General features: G+C 37.7%; 2 protein-coding genes across 2 annotated transcripts; both read right to left on the reverse strand.

The window, feature by feature from the left end:
- Nucleotides 1-20: 20 nt before the first annotated feature.
- Nucleotides 21-9,918, reverse strand: LOC113781064 (K(+) efflux antiporter 4). Its single transcript, XM_027326905.1, has 20 exons — nucleotides 9,225-9,918; nucleotides 7,949-7,992; nucleotides 6,769-6,833; nucleotides 6,576-6,654; nucleotides 6,347-6,408; nucleotides 6,191-6,266; nucleotides 6,013-6,087; nucleotides 5,549-5,620; nucleotides 5,331-5,414; nucleotides 4,777-4,845; nucleotides 4,613-4,690; nucleotides 4,271-4,359; nucleotides 3,729-3,825; nucleotides 3,532-3,585; nucleotides 2,949-3,044; nucleotides 1,636-1,824; nucleotides 1,466-1,543; nucleotides 1,352-1,396; nucleotides 694-783; nucleotides 21-581 (listed from the first exon to the last, which is right to left on the reverse strand). Exons 1-20 carry the CDS (start codon nucleotides 9,571-9,573, stop codon nucleotides 507-509), a joined length of 1,866 nt encoding a protein of 621 aa, XP_027182706.1. The 5' UTR covers nucleotides 9,574-9,918; the 3' UTR covers nucleotides 21-506.
- A 4,148-nt stretch (nucleotides 9,919-14,066) lies between these two features.
- On the reverse strand, nucleotides 14,067-18,212 carry LOC113780801 (signal recognition particle 54 kDa protein 2-like). Its single transcript, XM_027326579.1, has 8 exons — nucleotides 17,985-18,212; nucleotides 17,307-17,406; nucleotides 17,022-17,175; nucleotides 16,432-16,582; nucleotides 16,198-16,346; nucleotides 14,896-14,996; nucleotides 14,445-14,777; nucleotides 14,067-14,341 (listed from the first exon to the last, which is right to left on the reverse strand). The coding sequence occupies exons 1-8, from the start codon at nucleotides 18,210-18,212 to the stop codon at nucleotides 14,067-14,069; spliced, it is 1,491 nt and encodes a 496-aa protein (XP_027182380.1).
- Between the last annotated feature and the right edge of the window lie 462 nt (nucleotides 18,213-18,674).

Raw genomic sequence — 18,674 nt, forward strand, 5'->3', positions numbered from 1 at the left:
TAACACGAAAGAGAAACAGGTTGATAAATTTGCTTTTACTTGTTGCTTTAACTCTCAGTATTTTGTACAGTTGACCATAACGAATTTATACATTCTGTATCTACAACAGCCTGATCATACAAACTCAATTAAACCAGTGAAAAGATGTAAACAGAACACTCTTGGAACTCGTCACAAGCTTGAACCATTTTACATTGTGATAAAAATGGAAAACAAAAAATCGCCTTAACAATAGTAAGCTTCAATTAGTCAGTGGTTTTGACAGTTAGATTACCTCCTATTGCGGTCCCCCTTTTGAATCAAAGCCTTCCTCTGTTTTGCTTGCTGCTCGTTTCAGAGCTCATTTCAATTTGCCTTGCTCTGTTTTGGTTGGATAAAATCTCGAAGCCTCGCATACCAGAATAAAGGGCAGACCAGCTAAACTCATTTGCGCTGTACCGCATACCAGACTCGGAATAAGTTTTTCAGGCAAAATTGGAAATTTAACTTTCTCACAAATCTATCCTTCATGAATCAAGAGATCCTTTGGCGATCCTCTGCTTGGCACTCTCAGAGCGAAGATTGTCTGCTTTGAAACCCAACTGGAAAATAACAACATACAAGAAATTATCAGCTTTTAACAGGAAAAAGACCACATATCCATTTCTTGCTAAGAGCGGTTCCTGACAATGCAAACACAAACATGGGTTTTACCTCACTCTGGCTATCGGGAGGGAACCACCGTAGCAGCACGCCTAGGTGCACCACAGCAGGGATCAGCTTGAAAAGTAAAGGAGTAGTTACCTGCAGATTCTCTTTGGTTATAATCAACTGTACATTTACGTGCCAAAAAAAAAGGAGATGAAAAAACAATATTAACAATAGATTTGTAATCTCTCACTCCATCTCTACCTGCATATTTCTCTAGGTATAATCCACTGTATATTTAAGTGCAAACTGGATAAAAGAATGCAGAAGCAAAAAATCATAATAATAATTGATTCGTGATCTCTCCCTCTCTCTCAAAATGGATAAAAGAATGCAGAAGCAAAATTGTAACATTACTCAACTCATAATCTCTCTCTCCCTCCCTCCCTCCCTCCCTCCCTACACACCGACACAAGCATGAATGAGTTGCCAATTAATCTAACTGACAAATGGTATCCACGATCTCCCAGCACAAAGAGAGAGAACTTATTGCAAACAAATATAAAGCTTCTCCCACCAAAATCCAGAATAAGAACAAGAGGACTACAGTAGTTAAGAAATGGAAAACATTAATATTGAACCGATGATTATCTATTTCGTGGCTACTGGCTCCAATGGCATTTGGACAAAGTAAGTAAAGTTTAAGATCAGCATGTTGCTGTACCAGGCTAAGAGCTGTTGTTCCCAGAAGCAGCAGGTACAGTTTCCCCTGGAAAGAAAAGGTTCAGGCCCATATTGATAACAGCCAATACAACTCAAAGTTTTGGTTAAAAGATACCTCAACAAGATGAAGATTTGAAGCACGACTAAGCAATACAAATGCAAATTCTCCTATTTGTGCCAGTGACATTCCAACCTACACAAGGATGACCAAATTCCGTCATCAAATGATATACAAGAAATATATAATGAAGAATTAAAATTGCACAGAAAGGTTTGTTATCTCACTAGAAGAGAAGTTTTGTTGTTGTAGCCAAATCCTTTGACAACTGCTGAAATTACAAGAGTCTTCACAACAACTACTAATATCACTGAGGCAAGTAAAATATCGATATGATTCCAGAGGAAATGAACGTGGATCAGCATCCCGATACTGGAAAGGAAAAGTGCCGCAAAGAAGTTCCGGATGGGTTCCACCTGCATGAATAAACAAACTTAAATGAAACACAACCAGGACCACCTATTGTCTACTCAACCTAAACTTCCTACAAGCATATGCATATACATGCAAAAGCACATCTGTAAAAGGAATAATCAATTTATGCCTATGGACTATCATACAAAGAAGTTGTCATGGACGACAGTATCTTCCACTGTGACCAAGTTAAGTTTTCAATACCCAGAAGTAGCATAGGTTGAACATTGCAAACCTCGCTAAAGCAGGAGGTTTCGAGGACTATGTTTTCTTCAGCTATCTGTTGATTTCCCCGTCTATCCTTTAGTATCAAAAAGCCATTTGCTTATTATTTCAATCAATGAAGTGATCTCCTAAACACAAGTAGCATTGTTTTGATGTGTAATGTCATACCAATGATATTTTTCTCACAAACCTTTAGCCAATTATCATCTGTTTTGTTCCATAAAACTTGACAGGATGTGTGAACGAATAATTGGTTGAAAAGCTAGTCATCAACTGAATTTTAACAAGAGTAGATCAGCTGTTTAATTTAAAAACCTGTTACGGTCAACAAACATGGTATAAGCAGCCCTTTATAAACGATGATCTTCACAAGCTCCTCAGAACTATGAGCACTCTTTTGTGATCAGGATGAAAAATGGGACAACAAAGCAACAGCAATGATGCATCAACTAAATAATCGTTGCTTTTGTTATAGTTAAAGCTTTTCTATTCTGTGCCATAAGGGCACAGAATAAGCACACAAAAGAGGGGATAGACCCAGTACAAAATTCTTACTTTATCACCCACCCCCTACATTAAGCTAAAACTTTTACAGACATTCTAAGTCGGGCCCACCATTTATCCTGACCCATAAGGCACAGATTAGAAGAATCTCATTTGAATTACTTGAAAATAGAAGAATTTTGACTATTAATAGTTGTCCTAAAGTGAAAATTGACAAGTCCGACCTCACATTAAGAACTATCTCATCATACAAAATCGTCGCAGAAGTAGATCAACTAAGCAAATAGTCTTAAAGTAGCTTCCATTTATCAACTAATTATTGCAACCCACAAGTTGGATGCAGGAAAATTAGACTTTGTGACCAAAATCCATAAGAAAGTTGAGCAAGGAGTCTTACCTGTTCAAGCGTATGTTGAGCGAGATCAGTTGTTGAGATCATGACTCCCGCAGCAAACGAACCCAACTCTAGACTAAGACCTAGCTTGTCACTACTCTGCAATAACACAAACATTTACGTATGATACTGCTCATTGAGACAAAATGAAGGGATCGATACAAACAGCATGCAACAAGTCCTAAGCCAACTTGATTGAACACACCAAAACACATTTATTAACAAAGCCAATAAATTAATCATAAGCTACCAAGAATCAGATACTAGAAACTGAGTGAACTGAATTAATAGAAACTTCATTACATCTCACAGCCTTACTCAGCCAAAACATAACTTTTTTTCCTTTTTCTCAAGTGCTTGGCCACCCAAACAAATAGAGTTATTATGTGAACCCAACAATTTTGTGGAGCTTGAGCATAACTGATTCGTCAGACATGGTGGGATCTATCAGTTTTCACAAATAGCAGAGACAAATTAGAACAGAGAGCAGAAAACAAAGGGATCACTAGCACAATATTAGAGGAACCAAACTCACATCAGCAAGAGAGCTATGAAACAGAAATTCAGTATCAGTAAAGGAACAAACCCAGGCTACAAGTAGGCAAAATGCAACTGATGCCAGCTGATACAATTCATTAGTCTGCAGCCAAAAACATTTTCTAATCAGGGAAACTACAAAACCATTTAGTGCCCAAGACCTGTGTACTTAATAGGATTCATGTGGACAAACAGAGGAATCAGAAATAATAACATTTAGAGGATTGTTACAAGGTAAATTCTCACCTGAGATGATAAGCTGATCATCAGCTTGAGGAACCAAGGCACACATGTCCGAGACAATATTGTCAAAATGGCCAAGAACACAATTAACACCACCAACCTGGCTAGTAAATTAATCAGTAGTAGAAAGAAAAGAATACGTAGCTCATGATTGGAACAAAATACACAATAAGGCATCTACTGAATCCCAAGCAACCCCCAGATGACCCGAAAAGAAGGAAAGAGAAAAGCTAAGAGGAAGGATATGAGTCATTAAATGGCTCCTGGTGGTCCAAATATAACTCTATCCACCAGAAGATTTGTTTGAAAATCACAGACCTCAAAAAAAAAAAAAAACTTTTCTTCAACACGAATATGACAGAATCGAAAAGCAAACATAAATGACCACCAAAAAAAAGTTGGAAACCAACCCCCCTCCCCAGTCAGTATAATCAAGTGTACACACCCCTATCTTTTTGAGTGTGTTTGTGTGTGAGAGAGAGCGTGTGTCTGTGTGTGTGAGAAAGGAGGAGGAGGAGGAGTAGTCAAAGTGGTCACAGACTTACGATTTAGTCATGGATATTACTCCCTGGAGAACACCCGAAGTTCCTCCTAGGACTGGAAGTAGTGCAAACAACAAGCCAACAGCACAGTCCTGAAATTATGCAAAGAGATTGGAATTCTGGGCCAAAATAAGATTGCATTATAACTCATCGTACAAAGAACTGAAACCTCAATTAGTCTCAGGCATGGGGCATGAAATTATCACAACCATGTCAAATGCCTAAGGATAAGTAAAGCCAAACAGGAAGCTTTTTGTGGAAACTCGTTAACACGGAGCTTACATGTCACAAAAACATAAAACTAGAAGTATAGAATGTTACTATTCAAGAATACCACCAAGATACCTGCAAGATCAGGGTGCCAATGGTCACTTGACCATGAAGGGCATTTGTACTGCTCTTCTCCATCAAAAATTTCAAGACCTGAATGCATAAAAATGTTAATAATTTTAAGAACAAATTACAATGGAGTCTGCGCTCGTCAACCATTGGCAGGAAAAAAGAATTACCACTGCTGTTGACGACATGGAGAGGAATGAACCTACAAATACCCCCTCTGAAGATTTACCACCGCACAACTGCAACATGGATTACAAATGCAGCATGTGAAAGGGATATAAAGATGGCATGCTTGGCAAGTACATTCAATGCCAGCAACGGAACATCCACACTCCGTATCACAACAACTATGGCAATGGCAGAAGTAACAAACAGTGAATGTACAAGGATAAGAAATCAGGTTTTCAGTAGATTTTTGGAAAGGGGATGACCAGAGGCAATAGAATTTGGTAGAGAAAGGCACAGAAAACATAGTCATTCCCAGAACAAATACTGCAAGAAGTTTAGACAGTGAAAATCAAGCTGACTCTTAATGATCAAACCTAGTATTTTTAATGCTTCATCTTAGTTCTAATGAATGTCTCAAACCTGTTATCATTTGAAGAATTGTAACTTAATCACTTTCAAGCTTTGTATTAGAATGGCAGAACTTGCTCAGAACAGAAGCACGCAAGTCATAAACACTTGATTACTTTACGGTGTGGTATTGGAGATGCAGACTTACCGATGCAGTAATTCCACATAGGCACATAAATAGAAGAATTTGCAGCAGACCTCCTAGAACAGCAACTGCTCGTACAACTCGAAGCTAGGAAAATGAAAGACTGTACGTTAAGCATAGTTATACCAAGAAGGCATGATATTTCACATGACAGGCAACAGAAGTATAAATGCATATACAAGAAAAAGGGGGAGAATAGATCAAGCAAATTCAGAACCAACCTTTGTAGTGGAGAACTCCAGGCCCAAAGCAAAAAGAAGGAAAATTACGCCAAACTGTGCCACTGTCTCAACCTATACCCACAAGGTTTATTGAAGGTCAACTAATACGCGTAAGAAAAAACATTTTTAATTTGAGAATAAATCATAATCAGAAACAAAGTAATAGCTAAACAGTATGGACTCAGGCAAGATGTACAGGAGCATTCAAGCATTCAACGTGATGATTCCCCTCTTCATAAAACAGCATAACAAAGGTCAGAATTACAAGATTTTGTTAAGCACACAGAACAATGCAACAAAGGGACATTTTGTGTTAAAACTGAAGAGGACAAAGGGCCACTGGCATCAGAATGATTAAGCCAGCCAACAACAATAAAAGCTTGATGCAAAGAGATTAGGCTTTTGAGTAAAATCTGGAAATCAAATTATATCAGTGTCTTAACTAATGAAAGCAGCGTACATACTTGAACCATTTCACTCACAACATTAAACCCACCAGGGCCAACAACAGATCCAGCTAGCAGATATCCGGTTATTACCTGAGGAAATAGTTAAAACAGTATTAGTACACTAAATCATCATAGAGCATAAGCATAAGCCACAAATACAGTCAGGAACAAGGTAAATATTCTAGCATCAGACCGGTTGCCCAGCACAAGCAAACGCAATTCCGCCACAAGTTGCAGATACAATGACAACCACAAGATCAGATATCAACCTACAAATCAACCAGTTAGGTAAGAGCTGAAGCACAAAAGAAATGGACTAAACATAGCAAACTCAACTGAGCAAGTTTACCTTAAGTCTAACTGTAGGACTGGATATTTTGATTTGAAGTTAGATATAATGAAGACATTGTCCTGAAAAATAACAACAGTCATATAATATCTACTTGTGTCCCACAATATTCGTAACTTCATCTCTTTTCCCAAGTCCCCTTCCCCACCCCCCCTGAAGCAAAAACTAGAGCCCCTCTAACATCTTTTAGTGCACATGGAAGTAAAAGACACCAATCTAAGATTCTTACCTTCCTGTCTATCAAGGTTGGGGTCTCTTCTGCTCCATTGTCATTATCCAGATTGAAAACATGATGAAGCTTAAAAGATCTAAAATCATTTTCAACAAAGACGAAGAAAGGTCGGTTAATAGACAAGGATACAAATGAACAAGTATCATGTCAACAAGAAAGTTCCTAAAGCTCGTATGGTAGAAGGATATACTTTTCCTCTTTTGCTTTCGTTTCATTTTTCTTGGGCTTAACTCTAGCTACAGTCTCCAAAACTGCCTGTTAATGAAAAAGAAGTAAGCCATAGAGATTTCATAAAGATCAAAGATATAGATGAATCACAAGCCAAATAAGCAAGAAAAGAACACTCAGTACTCAAAGCAGTGCTGGATTAAGTCAAAAAACTAAAAAGCATGTCAACCCATTGCAGCAAAGATTCTTTCCTGCCTTTGTAACCCACAAACTGGCATGCACACTTACACGTGTGCAGGCATATAAAAAATTAAACAAAAAAGAATGCCCGCATATTGAATTGAATACAAATTTAACTAGCATCCAAACAAAGTCAATGTGCATTAGAAAATAACGAGCCTATATACATGCAACACTTCAGCATCAAGACCTGACAGAGCAGGTTTTCTTGTTCTTGTCCTCTTGCCAAGATTCGTTATCATATTGCAGTGGACCAAATAATCAGTTTCATACTTGGTACATCTTTTACTCATTTCGTTGATGGGAGGTTGGATGACTGGCTAATTTCTTAGGCATCCCCCAACAATGAGACTGGTTGATCGCCTTACTAGGATGGAAGTTTCTAAAAATCTGTCTCGACCCAGTAATCTTTTACAACACCACATCAGCAACTTGAATAACTATCTAAAGGAGATTTTCCCTCCAAGTGATTTTTGCTTAAATGAAGCAAGGAAGAACTGACCTAGGCACTTTCCAACCTTATTGGAGCTCAGTAAATCAAACAGAACATTATCACCAAACTTAGACTAAACGAAGTATATACCAAGATAGATTGAGCAGTGAGGAGGTAGCAAAACTACACAGTTGCAGCAAATAATTGGGAAGTATTTGCTAGACAATTGAGTGGATACCAACAAACAAGGGGTAATTGAGCAAGCACAGACAAGTCACACAACACCTTTGGAAGTAAAGGATAAAAAAGAAACACTCTGTCAGATCATGCCTGACATCAATAACACTCATGATAAGAAGTACCCCAAAACCCAACTATGTGAACGCATGCATGTCTGAAAGGAAATATACTCTATCCATTTACAAGTTTATAATATTTATAGGCTAGCATACTATCATACCGAACTAGATTTTTTTCAAAGCAAAAGCTTGAAAAGTTCCAAAAACCATGACTTAGTAACAGCATGTACCTGCTGCTCTGCAACGCTGTTATTGAAGCTACCAGCATCATTTGCTGCAAAATTAATGCAAGTCCAAAATTAGGCAATGGTTCAACAAGACTGGGCATATCCATATCCATCTATAAGATACACAAAAGGTGATCGAACTACATACTATAATTGAATAGCTACTGACAGTGTCATACCTTAAAGAAAATTGAGAGAGAGAGAGAGAGAGAGAGAAAGAGCAGGTAGCTTCTTCCATTTTTTCTTTTTTGGTTTATTTTTGGGGAAGGGAGGTGGATTCAGGAAGGAACTCATAAGAAAATGCAATCTTGATTAACACAAGAATAGTTCTGGAAGACGGAATGAAATCAAGAACATAGAAGCCTAACTTGTTAGGTACACATTTGACGAGAAAGTAGTTGAATATACTCAGTATCTAGTTAGGCTCATCTCTTTTATGACTAGTGTAAAATATTTTTCAAATATAAAGAAAAGGACAAATATATACCAGTTACTTCAACAGTTAATTAAAAACAGAGATCGTATATGCACGAGGTAGTTTCAACATTGCGTTTGGAACACCAATAATGGCATTGACAGTTCACTAACGAACCCCAATGGTGAAGTGAAATTCCAAATCCACTAGGTGTCTATTGGTTGCTGATAACATTGATCCAAATTATGAGGGACCAGTGTTCTAATTCAGATCAACCTAGACAACAGGAATTATGCTAAATTACTGGTCCAACAGGCTTTTCCTATTTTTCAGAAGTTTTGGATTTTTGTTCCTCTTCTGTAACCAACCATGACAGGCATCTAGCGTGCAGGAGCCATGATGAACATCCTGACCATCTCCAATTCACTCCTTTCGTCAATCCTTGAGAATTTTAAGATCAAAGTCTAGCTCACTACTCGAAACATACAGCATTCTTCCGAACATATAGAATTCCAACTGGATTCCCAAGTTTGACTAATCCATCATCTAATTTCTCAGATTTATCCGAGGAGAGGTATCCATGAGATTCCAACCAAAACTCCCCTAATTGCCAATCAGCTGAGCAGCCAATTTTTCACCTCTCAACCAGCAATTTTTTATATTTGAAACCAAATTATTCTCCAATTCAAACCAGAACAATGTGATAGGAGCTTAATCAAAATTCCAAACCCTAGGTCAAATCATTCGCTAAAATGCGCAATAGGAAACAAAAATCGATACAAAAAAAAAACAGACTATTAAATACGTAAACAAAATAATTACAAAATAAAAAAAATAAATCCACTCAGATCTGGGATAAGTTACCTTCATTCTGATCTTCACTTTCAGTGAACTCTTTCTCGAGTGCTCGATCGATCATGTCGGCAAAACTATCTTCCTTAGCCTGATTCCTAGTGCCATTGGTACTATCACTACTATTAACACTATTCTCAATCGTCGCATTCAACTCAACAGAGACATTCCCATTACCAACATCGAAGCTCGCCGCCGACGAGAGCGGCGAAGCAATTAGTACACCCAGAGCAAACAAAATCAAGAGCGAAGACAATACCGCCAGAACCGACACCTCGGAGGAGAAGAAGAAGAAGAATGCGGATGACAAGGATGACGCAGACGACGCAGATGCGGATCTTCTCCTCCTTCTAATAGTCATTTGGATTTTGCGACCGCGACGGCCACGGCGACGGCGACGGCGACGGCGCCGGCGTAGGCTACGCTGCCCCCCCCTGCGCAGGTTAGCAAGATCTGTGCACGAAATAGAAATTGACGGAAACGGGAGCAGTATCAACCTATAGTAGAGCACTGGTAACTGCCGGAAAATGCCAAAACGGTGTCGGTCTGTCGCTGTCCAGGTTTCCGTGTCGTAATACTTAAATTGGTAAATGTGGAAAAAAAACACGCGACGTAGAGTACGAATATTGGTGAATCTTTTCGGGTGGTGACGGGCGAGTGGCACTCTATCTCTGTTACTGTCCTGTGCGCAACCTCTTGCTCCACTCCCAAATTTTAGAGAGAGAGAGAGAGTAACCAGTTGACTGGAGTTATGCATTAAATATTGGGAAATTTGCCAAATTGGTCCCTAACATTTACCAAAAACACTTTTTTAGTCCCTGACATATAAAATCAGCCAAAATGCTCCTTTACATTTAAATTGTGAGCCAATTTGGTCCTATTGCTCGTTTTTGCTCATTTCTCCGGCTAAAAATAGCACGCCCCTCTCACGTGATCATATTTTTAGGGGCAAAACCGAAAACACATTTCATTACCGGTTGAAAGTAAAAGGATAGGGGACCACCACCAAAATACACATTTTACCTTTGGCTCTCAAATTACCCTTTACCCTCTATGGAGCCACCGGAAAACGACGCCGTGGCTGTTGCATCAGCTGAGAAAATCATCCTCCGCTGGGACTCCGCAGCCTCCGAGGACGCCAGGGACAGAATGATCTTCGACGGCGATCGATATGAGATCGACAAATACTTCCAAGCCGTGGATGAAATCCAACGGTCAATGGAATCCGCCAGCATCTCAGACGACTCTGCTAAGGCCAACAGCGCGATCCAGATCGCCATGGCCCGCCTGGAAGACGAGTTTCGCAATATTCTCATTGCTCAAACTTCCCCTCTCGAAGCCGACACTCTGACCGATCCCAGCTCTTGTTCCTTCCGCTCCACCGCTTCTATTGGCAGCAGCGACGGCCACTTGAACTTGCCGCCGCCGCCCCTGCACACCGAGGAAGACGACTTCACCGAGACCAGCTTGGCAAGTTTGGTAAAGAAAATGTGATCCTTCCAGGAAACTTAGCCTTTCTTTTCATGTGATTCCTTTGCCTAAAAGGGGCGGCTCAAGCATCATGTATGGAAGGTGCACAAAGTATTCAGGTTGCCACAAAAAACTTCACTCATTCAGCGAAATCTTCTCGCCAGATCAGGGCATAAAGCTTGTGAATTCTCCATTTTCCAATCTAAGGGCGACCATTCACTCTTAAGTTGAATTGTCCAATTTTCAAGATTGATTATAACAAAATTGTCCATTCACTCTCAAATCACCTTTGGCTCCATATGCTTGTTAATTCGGGGATGCAAATAGGGTTTCTTGAAAGGGTAATTTGAGAGCCAAAGGGAAAGGGTAATTTGAGAGCCAAAGGTGAAATGTGTATTTTGGTGGTGGTCCCTATCCTTTTACTTTCAACCGGTAATGAAATGTGTTTCCGATTTTGCCCCTAAAAATATGACCACGTGAGAGGGGCGTGCTATTTTTAGCCGGAAAAATGAGCAAAAACGAGCAATAGGACCAAATTGGCTCACAATTTAAATGTGAAGGAGCATTTTGGCTGATTTTATATGTCAGGGACTAAAAAAGTGTTTTTGGTAAATGTTAGGGACCAATTTGACAAATTTCCCTTAAATATTCACATTTCTATCAGCGTTATACATTTGATTATTTATTAACCTTTTATCATTTCTTTTTTGTAAATTTTTCTACTGAATGCTCAATATGCACTTACTTATTCACACACCTAAATTTCACCGAAAATATATATAGACACGCACACATATGCTAATAAATATTATTTTTCATTGCATTTATATAATTTTTTTCAATTAATTTTATCTTTTGAAAAAAAAATTTACCTTGTCTAAGAAGCGTCCATAAGACAGAATTCAAGTGTATTTTGTAGGGGTGGCAATTTTCGACACGACCTGAAAACACGACACGAACCTAACACGAAATTAATGGGTTTGGGTTGAGGTTTCGGGAATTCGGGTCAGAATCGGGTTGGACCCGATGAACCCGAAAAGAAAACAGGTCAATTTCGGGTCAACCCGTGGTGACCTGATATGACCCGATATGACCCGTTTACGAATTAAAAATAATTTAATAAACATAAAAATAATTTTATCTAACTAAACTAAGTTATTCTTTTTTTCAAAGGCATTAATTACTTAATCCTAAATGAATTTATTTAATTTGTGTGAAGTTGAAATTATTATATTTGGACAAATAATATATTATATTATATTTTACTTTTATATTGTTTTAATTTATTTTATATTTTGTTTGGGATAAAACACTTTTACGGTGTTTAATTTATTTTAGATTTGGTTTGGAATTATTTATTTAAATTTTTATTACTTGATTATGTAATTAGTTTTGTGAGAAATTGATTTTATTAGAAATTACAGTGATAAATTAATAAATTAAAATTAAGTTTCGGGTCATTTCGGGTCGACCCGCCAACCCGTCAACCTGAAATTTTTGGGTTCGGGTCAGCATACCTGACCCGTCACGGGTTGGCGGGTCGGGTTCGGGTCAACAGATTTTTCTGCCGGGTTGACCCGAACCCGAACCGCCAACCTGATTTGGACCCGAATTGCCACCCCTAGTATTTTGATCAAGTTACAGTTAAATAGAAAGTGTAGTACATATAAATGCAGGAAAATATAATAATTATTAATGTATGTAGTTATATAGTAGTAGGTTAAGGGTGAGTACTAATGAGTGCCTAAAAAACTTTTTCTTTTGAAAGCATAATTAGTTACTTTTTTCTTTAAACAAACTTACATAGAATCATAGATAGTGATTTCGTAAGTATAAATTATACATAAACTAACATTTATTAATTTTATTACTTTATTGAATGAACACTTTTTGGATACTACAATTTTGCTAATCCAAAAAAAAAAAACACTGGCCCTCTTAATTTGTAGCCATTATTGCATCTCTTAAATAATCCCATAAATTATTTCTATTGGGATTTGTTAATTTAAGAGCTTAATAATTTACATTTGTTTGCGTGCAAAACAAATTACTGTGTGTGTATATAATATTATGACGATTGGAATTTGGGGGGGTAGGTTGTAAATAATTAGGATGGTTAGAGAGTGATTAGGAAGACAGAAGACGACACCAGGAAGGGATGTTTTGTTGGCGATGCGTCTCGGTCACGTGAGGTTCATGGTTCAAAGTCGCGGTCGCGGCCTAGATCGTTCCATATCAGTTTCGGTATATCGGTCGCGGTTTCGGTGAGATGCGAATTTGTAAAATATTTAATATTCTAAAAATTGTAAAAAATATGATAAACAAAAATAATTAAAAAATTAATAAAAATTCAAGTTGATTCGGAATGACTTGGTGTGATTCGGCCGTTTCAATCCTTCACGGTGATGTTTCGACTTGTCACGTATCTCGAAAACGTTTCGTAGCGGTCTCGTCTCGGCCTAGACCGAGACGGAGACGACTGTGTCGGGCGAGTCTTCGAACCATGGTGAGGTTATTAACAACTCTAGAGGACCATCGGATGGCTACTTTTTTGTAATTTTTTTCCTTTTTCTTTTTAAGTGTTTCGAAAGGGACTCCATATATGTTTATTTTGTTCGACCAGGAATTCAGGACGGATTGGACGGGAGACTCCGAGCAAATAATAAATACGAATGTACAAATGTCAGGTAGGATGTATTTTCAGTGTTTAATATAATATTCGATTTATTTTTCAGACCAATATTAATCAAGTGATCGTACAATTTTTAGTTTCATTATCAAATTCTTCTCTTTATTACTCTTTCTTTTGTACCATCTAGAGTCTTCCTTCTAGAAAAAAAAAGAGGAGTATAATTTTGATTTCAATGCTATTATTTATAACTTTCAAAGCACTAATGAGCACTACTTATTTTGATTATGAACTCAATACTACTATTATGCTCAAATGATGTACTATGTGAGTTTCTCCTTTAAATCCGTCATAATTACACAATTTCTTTATTTATTTTCCTTCTTGAATTAAAAAAAAAAACACATTGACTTAAATTTGAAGGACGATGACTCTAATACTGAGAAATTTGAAAAAAAAGGATTTTCACAACTATAGAAATCTTATGCAAATTCATTCTAAATGAACCAAAAATCAATCGTGGAGAATTAATCATAAGAAGATAATATATTTATATTTATATTAATATGTGGAGGAAAAATAAGGTCTAATCTAATGGATACATCCCATTAAAGAACTAGATGAATTATTTGTAAGGTTGCTCGTTTAATGGTCTACAGTCACCATTAACTCATTTTTCAACAACCACTCTAGTCGAGTCCTCTTCCTTTCTCAATTGTGGTCTGGTGGACCATTAAATATTGTGGAAGATTTGCCTAAATCGCTTCGCTAAGCATTCTGGCCATGCCTGCTGATGAACTCAGCTGTCGGAACATATTCATGAGATCACCACTCACGCCAGCGCCCGATGGCATCCGGCCTCTTGAAATCATTCGAGTCATATTATCCATTTTTCTTCTGGTGCACATGTTTGCGAGTTGCTTGTAATGCTCCAACATCTTCATAACATCTCCTACATGGCAACCAGAGCCTTGTGCTATGCGCCTGATCCGAGATTCCTTCATAATCTTTGGGTTTGAGCTGTTTAATTCTGTAATATCAAGATTGGATCAGATGAACGTAAGAAACTATAACCTTTCAATCATGAAGCCCAAATAAGCTTAAAAGAATGCAGTAAATAAAAAATTACTTGCCTTCACTCGTTAGTGAATCCATCATGACCAGATATTTCTTCATTTGTTCTGGTTTCACGTTTTCCTGGACATTTGGCTGCAAATCCCGGACTTGACTTAACAATAAAGGACCCATCTGGACAGTAATAGAAGGGGTGATCTCAGATATTATGATACAACTACGAATGCAAGCAACCTGACGCTTCCATACCTTGTAATTGTGCTTTACAACAGCCTGATACTTTTTGAAGGTAAAGTTTTCCCCATCAGTAAACATTTGGCACAAGTCAGCCTGTTCATCCAGAGACACGGAGTCCCGAAATCTGTCCACTAGCTCAGCTGGATGATGCTTACCTGATTGTAATTGCGAAGAAAATAAGTGCAGAACTTGAAATGTTTATGGGATGAGAAACCAGAATGATCAAATATCTCAGTGGAAATATGCATTATTAAGTAATATAGATATAGTTACCTAGGAGACGACAAACAAAAGCCTTGGCATTGAAAGCTTCAAACTTATCCAGCTGCTCTCCGTTTCCTATGAATATGACAGGACATTTTGTTGCTGCCACACTGTAGCATAAGGTGAGATATCAAACAGGAATCCTTACAATGAATAAACTGAATGAAATGAATCACAGATATCAAAAGAAAGCCTAAGCAAGAGAAACGAAGAGTAGAAATTCAAATCCTTATAACCATGGTTCATTGTGGTGGGTCACCATCACGTCGCGGTTGCGGTTGTTTCACATCCATCGCGACATATCGATTGGATATTAGGTGATACGCACATTATAGCATATAAAAATTTTCAAAAAAATTTGAAAATTTTATTAAAAATAGAAAATACCAAAAAGGCACAATCTGAAAAAAAAAAAAATCAGAATCGACTCCGAATAGACTCGGATATTTTGGTCAATTCCATGCATCACAGATTCGAATCGATCAATATCAGTCGAGTCAAAGTGAATTACCGCGAATATGGAATTATCCATGATTCGAGAATCGGTATCGTACCTGTCCCTTACGTTCCGGTTATAATTCGGCTGAGATGGCGAACCATGCTTATAACATTGGCAATAATATATTTAGATGCCTAGATCAGAATATTGATGTTTTTCTTATTAATTCATTTATTGGTTGGGATGAACAGAAGCTTGAACTTTTATAGCTTTGCATTATCGAAGGTGATGTCTGACATAAAAGATAAAGTCATGACTAAGTTTTCCTATCTGTTCATTAAGGAGATGATTAGTGGCAGCAGCACAGAGATCTTTTCCTTCTCAACTTTCCTTTTTTAACTCTTCCAGAATTTGGGGCTGGAAAAGCAGGGGAGTCTGAGCAAATAAGTGACAGAGGCCAAGCAAAGGAACATGCAGATAATCTATTGCAATATACGCCTAGAATATTTTTAAATTGTTTAAAGTTTTTAGGTATACTTTGCCCTCATGTATATACTTGCATACCATATATGCCGGATTCATGTGGTAATCCAATCATCATTGTTCATGAGAAACAGAAGTCTAAATTGCTCCTCTACTAGTGTAAACTACGAATGAAGCAATCCCTACACATGCACTAAACAGGAAAAAAAAAATGGCTATTAACCTTCAACAACAGCTCATCACATGCATCTAAATGAAGAGAAAGAAAGAATCGAGGAAAGGAAATGCAACTGAGATAACGTTAAGTTGAAGGAGCATATAATGCAACTCATAGATGAGGCAAAGAAACAATATAAGCAAGAAACATCTAACTTGGCTACCATACTTACGCACTGATAGCACCCCCTCCCTTAGCATGACCATCGAATTTAGTGACAATCACAGCTCCAACAGAGACACTCTGTTTGAAAGCTCGAGCTTGATCAAATGCTGCTTGACCAATGCTACTGTCAATCAGAAACACCACGAGATCTGGTTTCTGGAACGTTACCGGAAAGGCTTTTAAAATTACAACTAAAGACATTTAAGCTTGCACTCAATTAGACTCGTAATCTTGAAGTTACCGTTGCCTCATACAGTTGACGCATCTCTTCAAGAAGTGTGACCTCTTGTTTGTGACGCCCACTTGTATCAATAATGATCAGATCACGGTTTTCATTCTTGAACCGTTTCAGTCCTTCCAAAGCAACTTCTGTAGGATCTGACTCTGTGGAACTGTTTAGGCAAAAAAGAAAAGGGTGATTATTGCAACTTACAAATTCCTATGAAATGAACTTCAAGATCAGCAATAGTCCACTGAAGGAATGAAACAAACATGATCAGAGTCCTTCTAAAAGCTGCACGAGGGAAAAAAGTCATAATCTAAATTGAAACTGCTGTGTAACTATTTACTATTTCTAGTTTTTTGATCAAAAAATGTCAGCAACTATATAGCTTGAAGAATTCATCACAATTGCTTTGCTGGTTGTAAGCCCCTCAAAGGATGATCAACTTTTTATTTTATGAAACTTCACAACAAATTTATTAAACTTTAACAAACTAGGGACGCATGATGACAAAATGTAAAACACTAGAATTCGTAATGCCATTTTGACCACGTTATATCCCAAGCATCTATTTGACTGCAAAATTATGCATTCAAAGTTTCAGTTACCTTCCATAATAGGGTATTTCTACTTTCACAGCATCTTGTTTTAACTGGTCAAGAGCACCATCTCTGAATGTATCAGCACAGATCAATGCTGGTTTCCATCCCTTCTTCTGATGATAATAGGCATATTTGGCACACGTGGTGGTCTTCCCAGTTCCTGAAATTTAAATCGTGAATGTTGAAAAAAACACAGATCCAACACTAATTATTTCACAGGTGTTACCCATACCATATAAACAGAGACATAGATACTATACTGAATTAGCAATATATTGAAGAGAACCATACCTTGTAAACCAACAAACATCACAACACTAGTTTCCCCCTTTCGCGGGGTAAAAGATGGTTTTCCCGGATTTAACATGTTGCAGAGCTCACTAAATATGCTCTGCACAAAATTGAAGAGATTGTCGCAGTCAAAGGCGAATTAGTGCAAGAAATAAGAAGCAAGCATGATATGCTCTTTGCCAGGAATTTAGGCAGATGTATAGAAAATTGTAGACCTTGAATCATAATTTTGCAGTAGAGAAAACTTGAGATAAGACCCTATCTGGCCTTTTCACAAAGGATGTACCAAAATAGAATCTTGCAAGTAGGATAATAAGAGTCCCTATTTATTGTTTTGATTTCAATCAGGGGCATACACACATTCCCCAGGTCAGTACTACTATTTACCAGGCAGTCTCATGATCATCTACCAAAGAGCAATAGAAAGTTGTAAGCTTGTAATCCCGAAAAAATAGAAATCAATCAACCAATAAACTGCTTATCTGTCTCAACCAATAACCTCCTATACAACCAGCTGCGAAATCAGGCAACAAAACATTCACCATACTTAATTTTGCTTCTACCTTCTAAATTTTCACATATTTCAAACTTGATGTGGGCATTAGCCAAGTCTAAATGCACTGCATGCAGTCAATAAAATAACAAAAGCACGGAAAATTAAACCAAGAAAAAGAATACCTCTTCAAGAATTTTGCGCTTATTGATCCCTGATGGCAGATTGTTGAGATTGGCACTCTTCTTGACATTGTTCACCAATTCCTTAACTAAATGAAAGGGCACATCACCTCGAAGAAGTGCCCGGGTGATCTCATTGAGACATTCATTCACTACGCTCTCATCCACAACAGTAGCATTCTTCATATCCCGAATGGCTTGGGTAAGCCGGTCTTTTAACTCTACCAACATTATGATGATTGATGCCGCCTTCTTACTCTAACCAAATATATCTATCAAGAACTGCAAGATCAAAGAAAACTTCAGAAACTCGCATGCACATGCAGATGCACGTCAAGGTACAAAATTGTACAAGCCCACATGCACAAAATTAATACCAGCCCTCAAATTGAATTGGAAAATTGGGGAAGAGACAGAAAAAGAAAATTAACATGTTAGCGGAGCCCTGGAAATCAAACAACGATTACAATTCCTTTGCAGAGTTTTGGTGCAGATTAAGGGAAAAACTAACAATAATATTGGTTGGGGATACAAACGTAATTTTTCGTTTTTCATAAAAATAGCTTAAGATTAGAAGTAAGCCAGAGATGAACTTTGAGTATTATTATTGTTTGAAACGTCCCTCTTACTAGAAGATTCTAGAATGAACTTTAAATGCTTCTAAAGTCTACCTATTGAGAACGTTACAAAAAA

The sequence above is a fragment of the Coffea eugenioides genome, chromosome 8 (genome assembly GCF_003713205.1).
Source record: "Coffea eugenioides isolate CCC68of chromosome 8, Ceug_1.0, whole genome shotgun sequence".
Lineage (NCBI taxonomy): Eukaryota > Viridiplantae > Streptophyta > Magnoliopsida > Gentianales > Rubiaceae > Coffea > Coffea eugenioides.

Bases quoted from the DNA above. Each gene is read 5' to 3' on its own strand.
- LOC113780801 (XM_027326579.1), bottom strand. From the start codon at position 18,212: ATGTTGGTAGAGTTAAAAGACCGGCTTACCCAAGCCATTCGGGATATG. The intron at 17,176-17,306 runs GTATGGTTCTCT...TTTAAATTTCAG, and splicing joins GATGTTTGTTGGTTTACAAG to GAACTGGGAAGACCACCACG. The intron at 14,342-14,444 runs GCAAGTAATTTT...TTGATATTACAG, and splicing joins GGATTCACTAACGAGTGAAG to AATTAAACAGCTCAAACCCA.
- LOC113781064 (XM_027326905.1), bottom strand. From the start codon at position 9,573: ATGACTATTAGAAGGAGGAGAAGATCCGCATCTGCGTCGTCTGCGTCA. The intron at 3,826-4,270 runs GTAAGTCTGTGA...TTTACTAGCCAG, and splicing joins GTAATATCCATGACTAAATC to GTTGGTGGTGTTAATTGTGT. The intron at 1,825-2,948 runs GTAAGACTCCTT...TTATTCATGCAG, and splicing joins CTCAACATACGCTTGAACAG to GTGGAACCCATCCGGAACTT.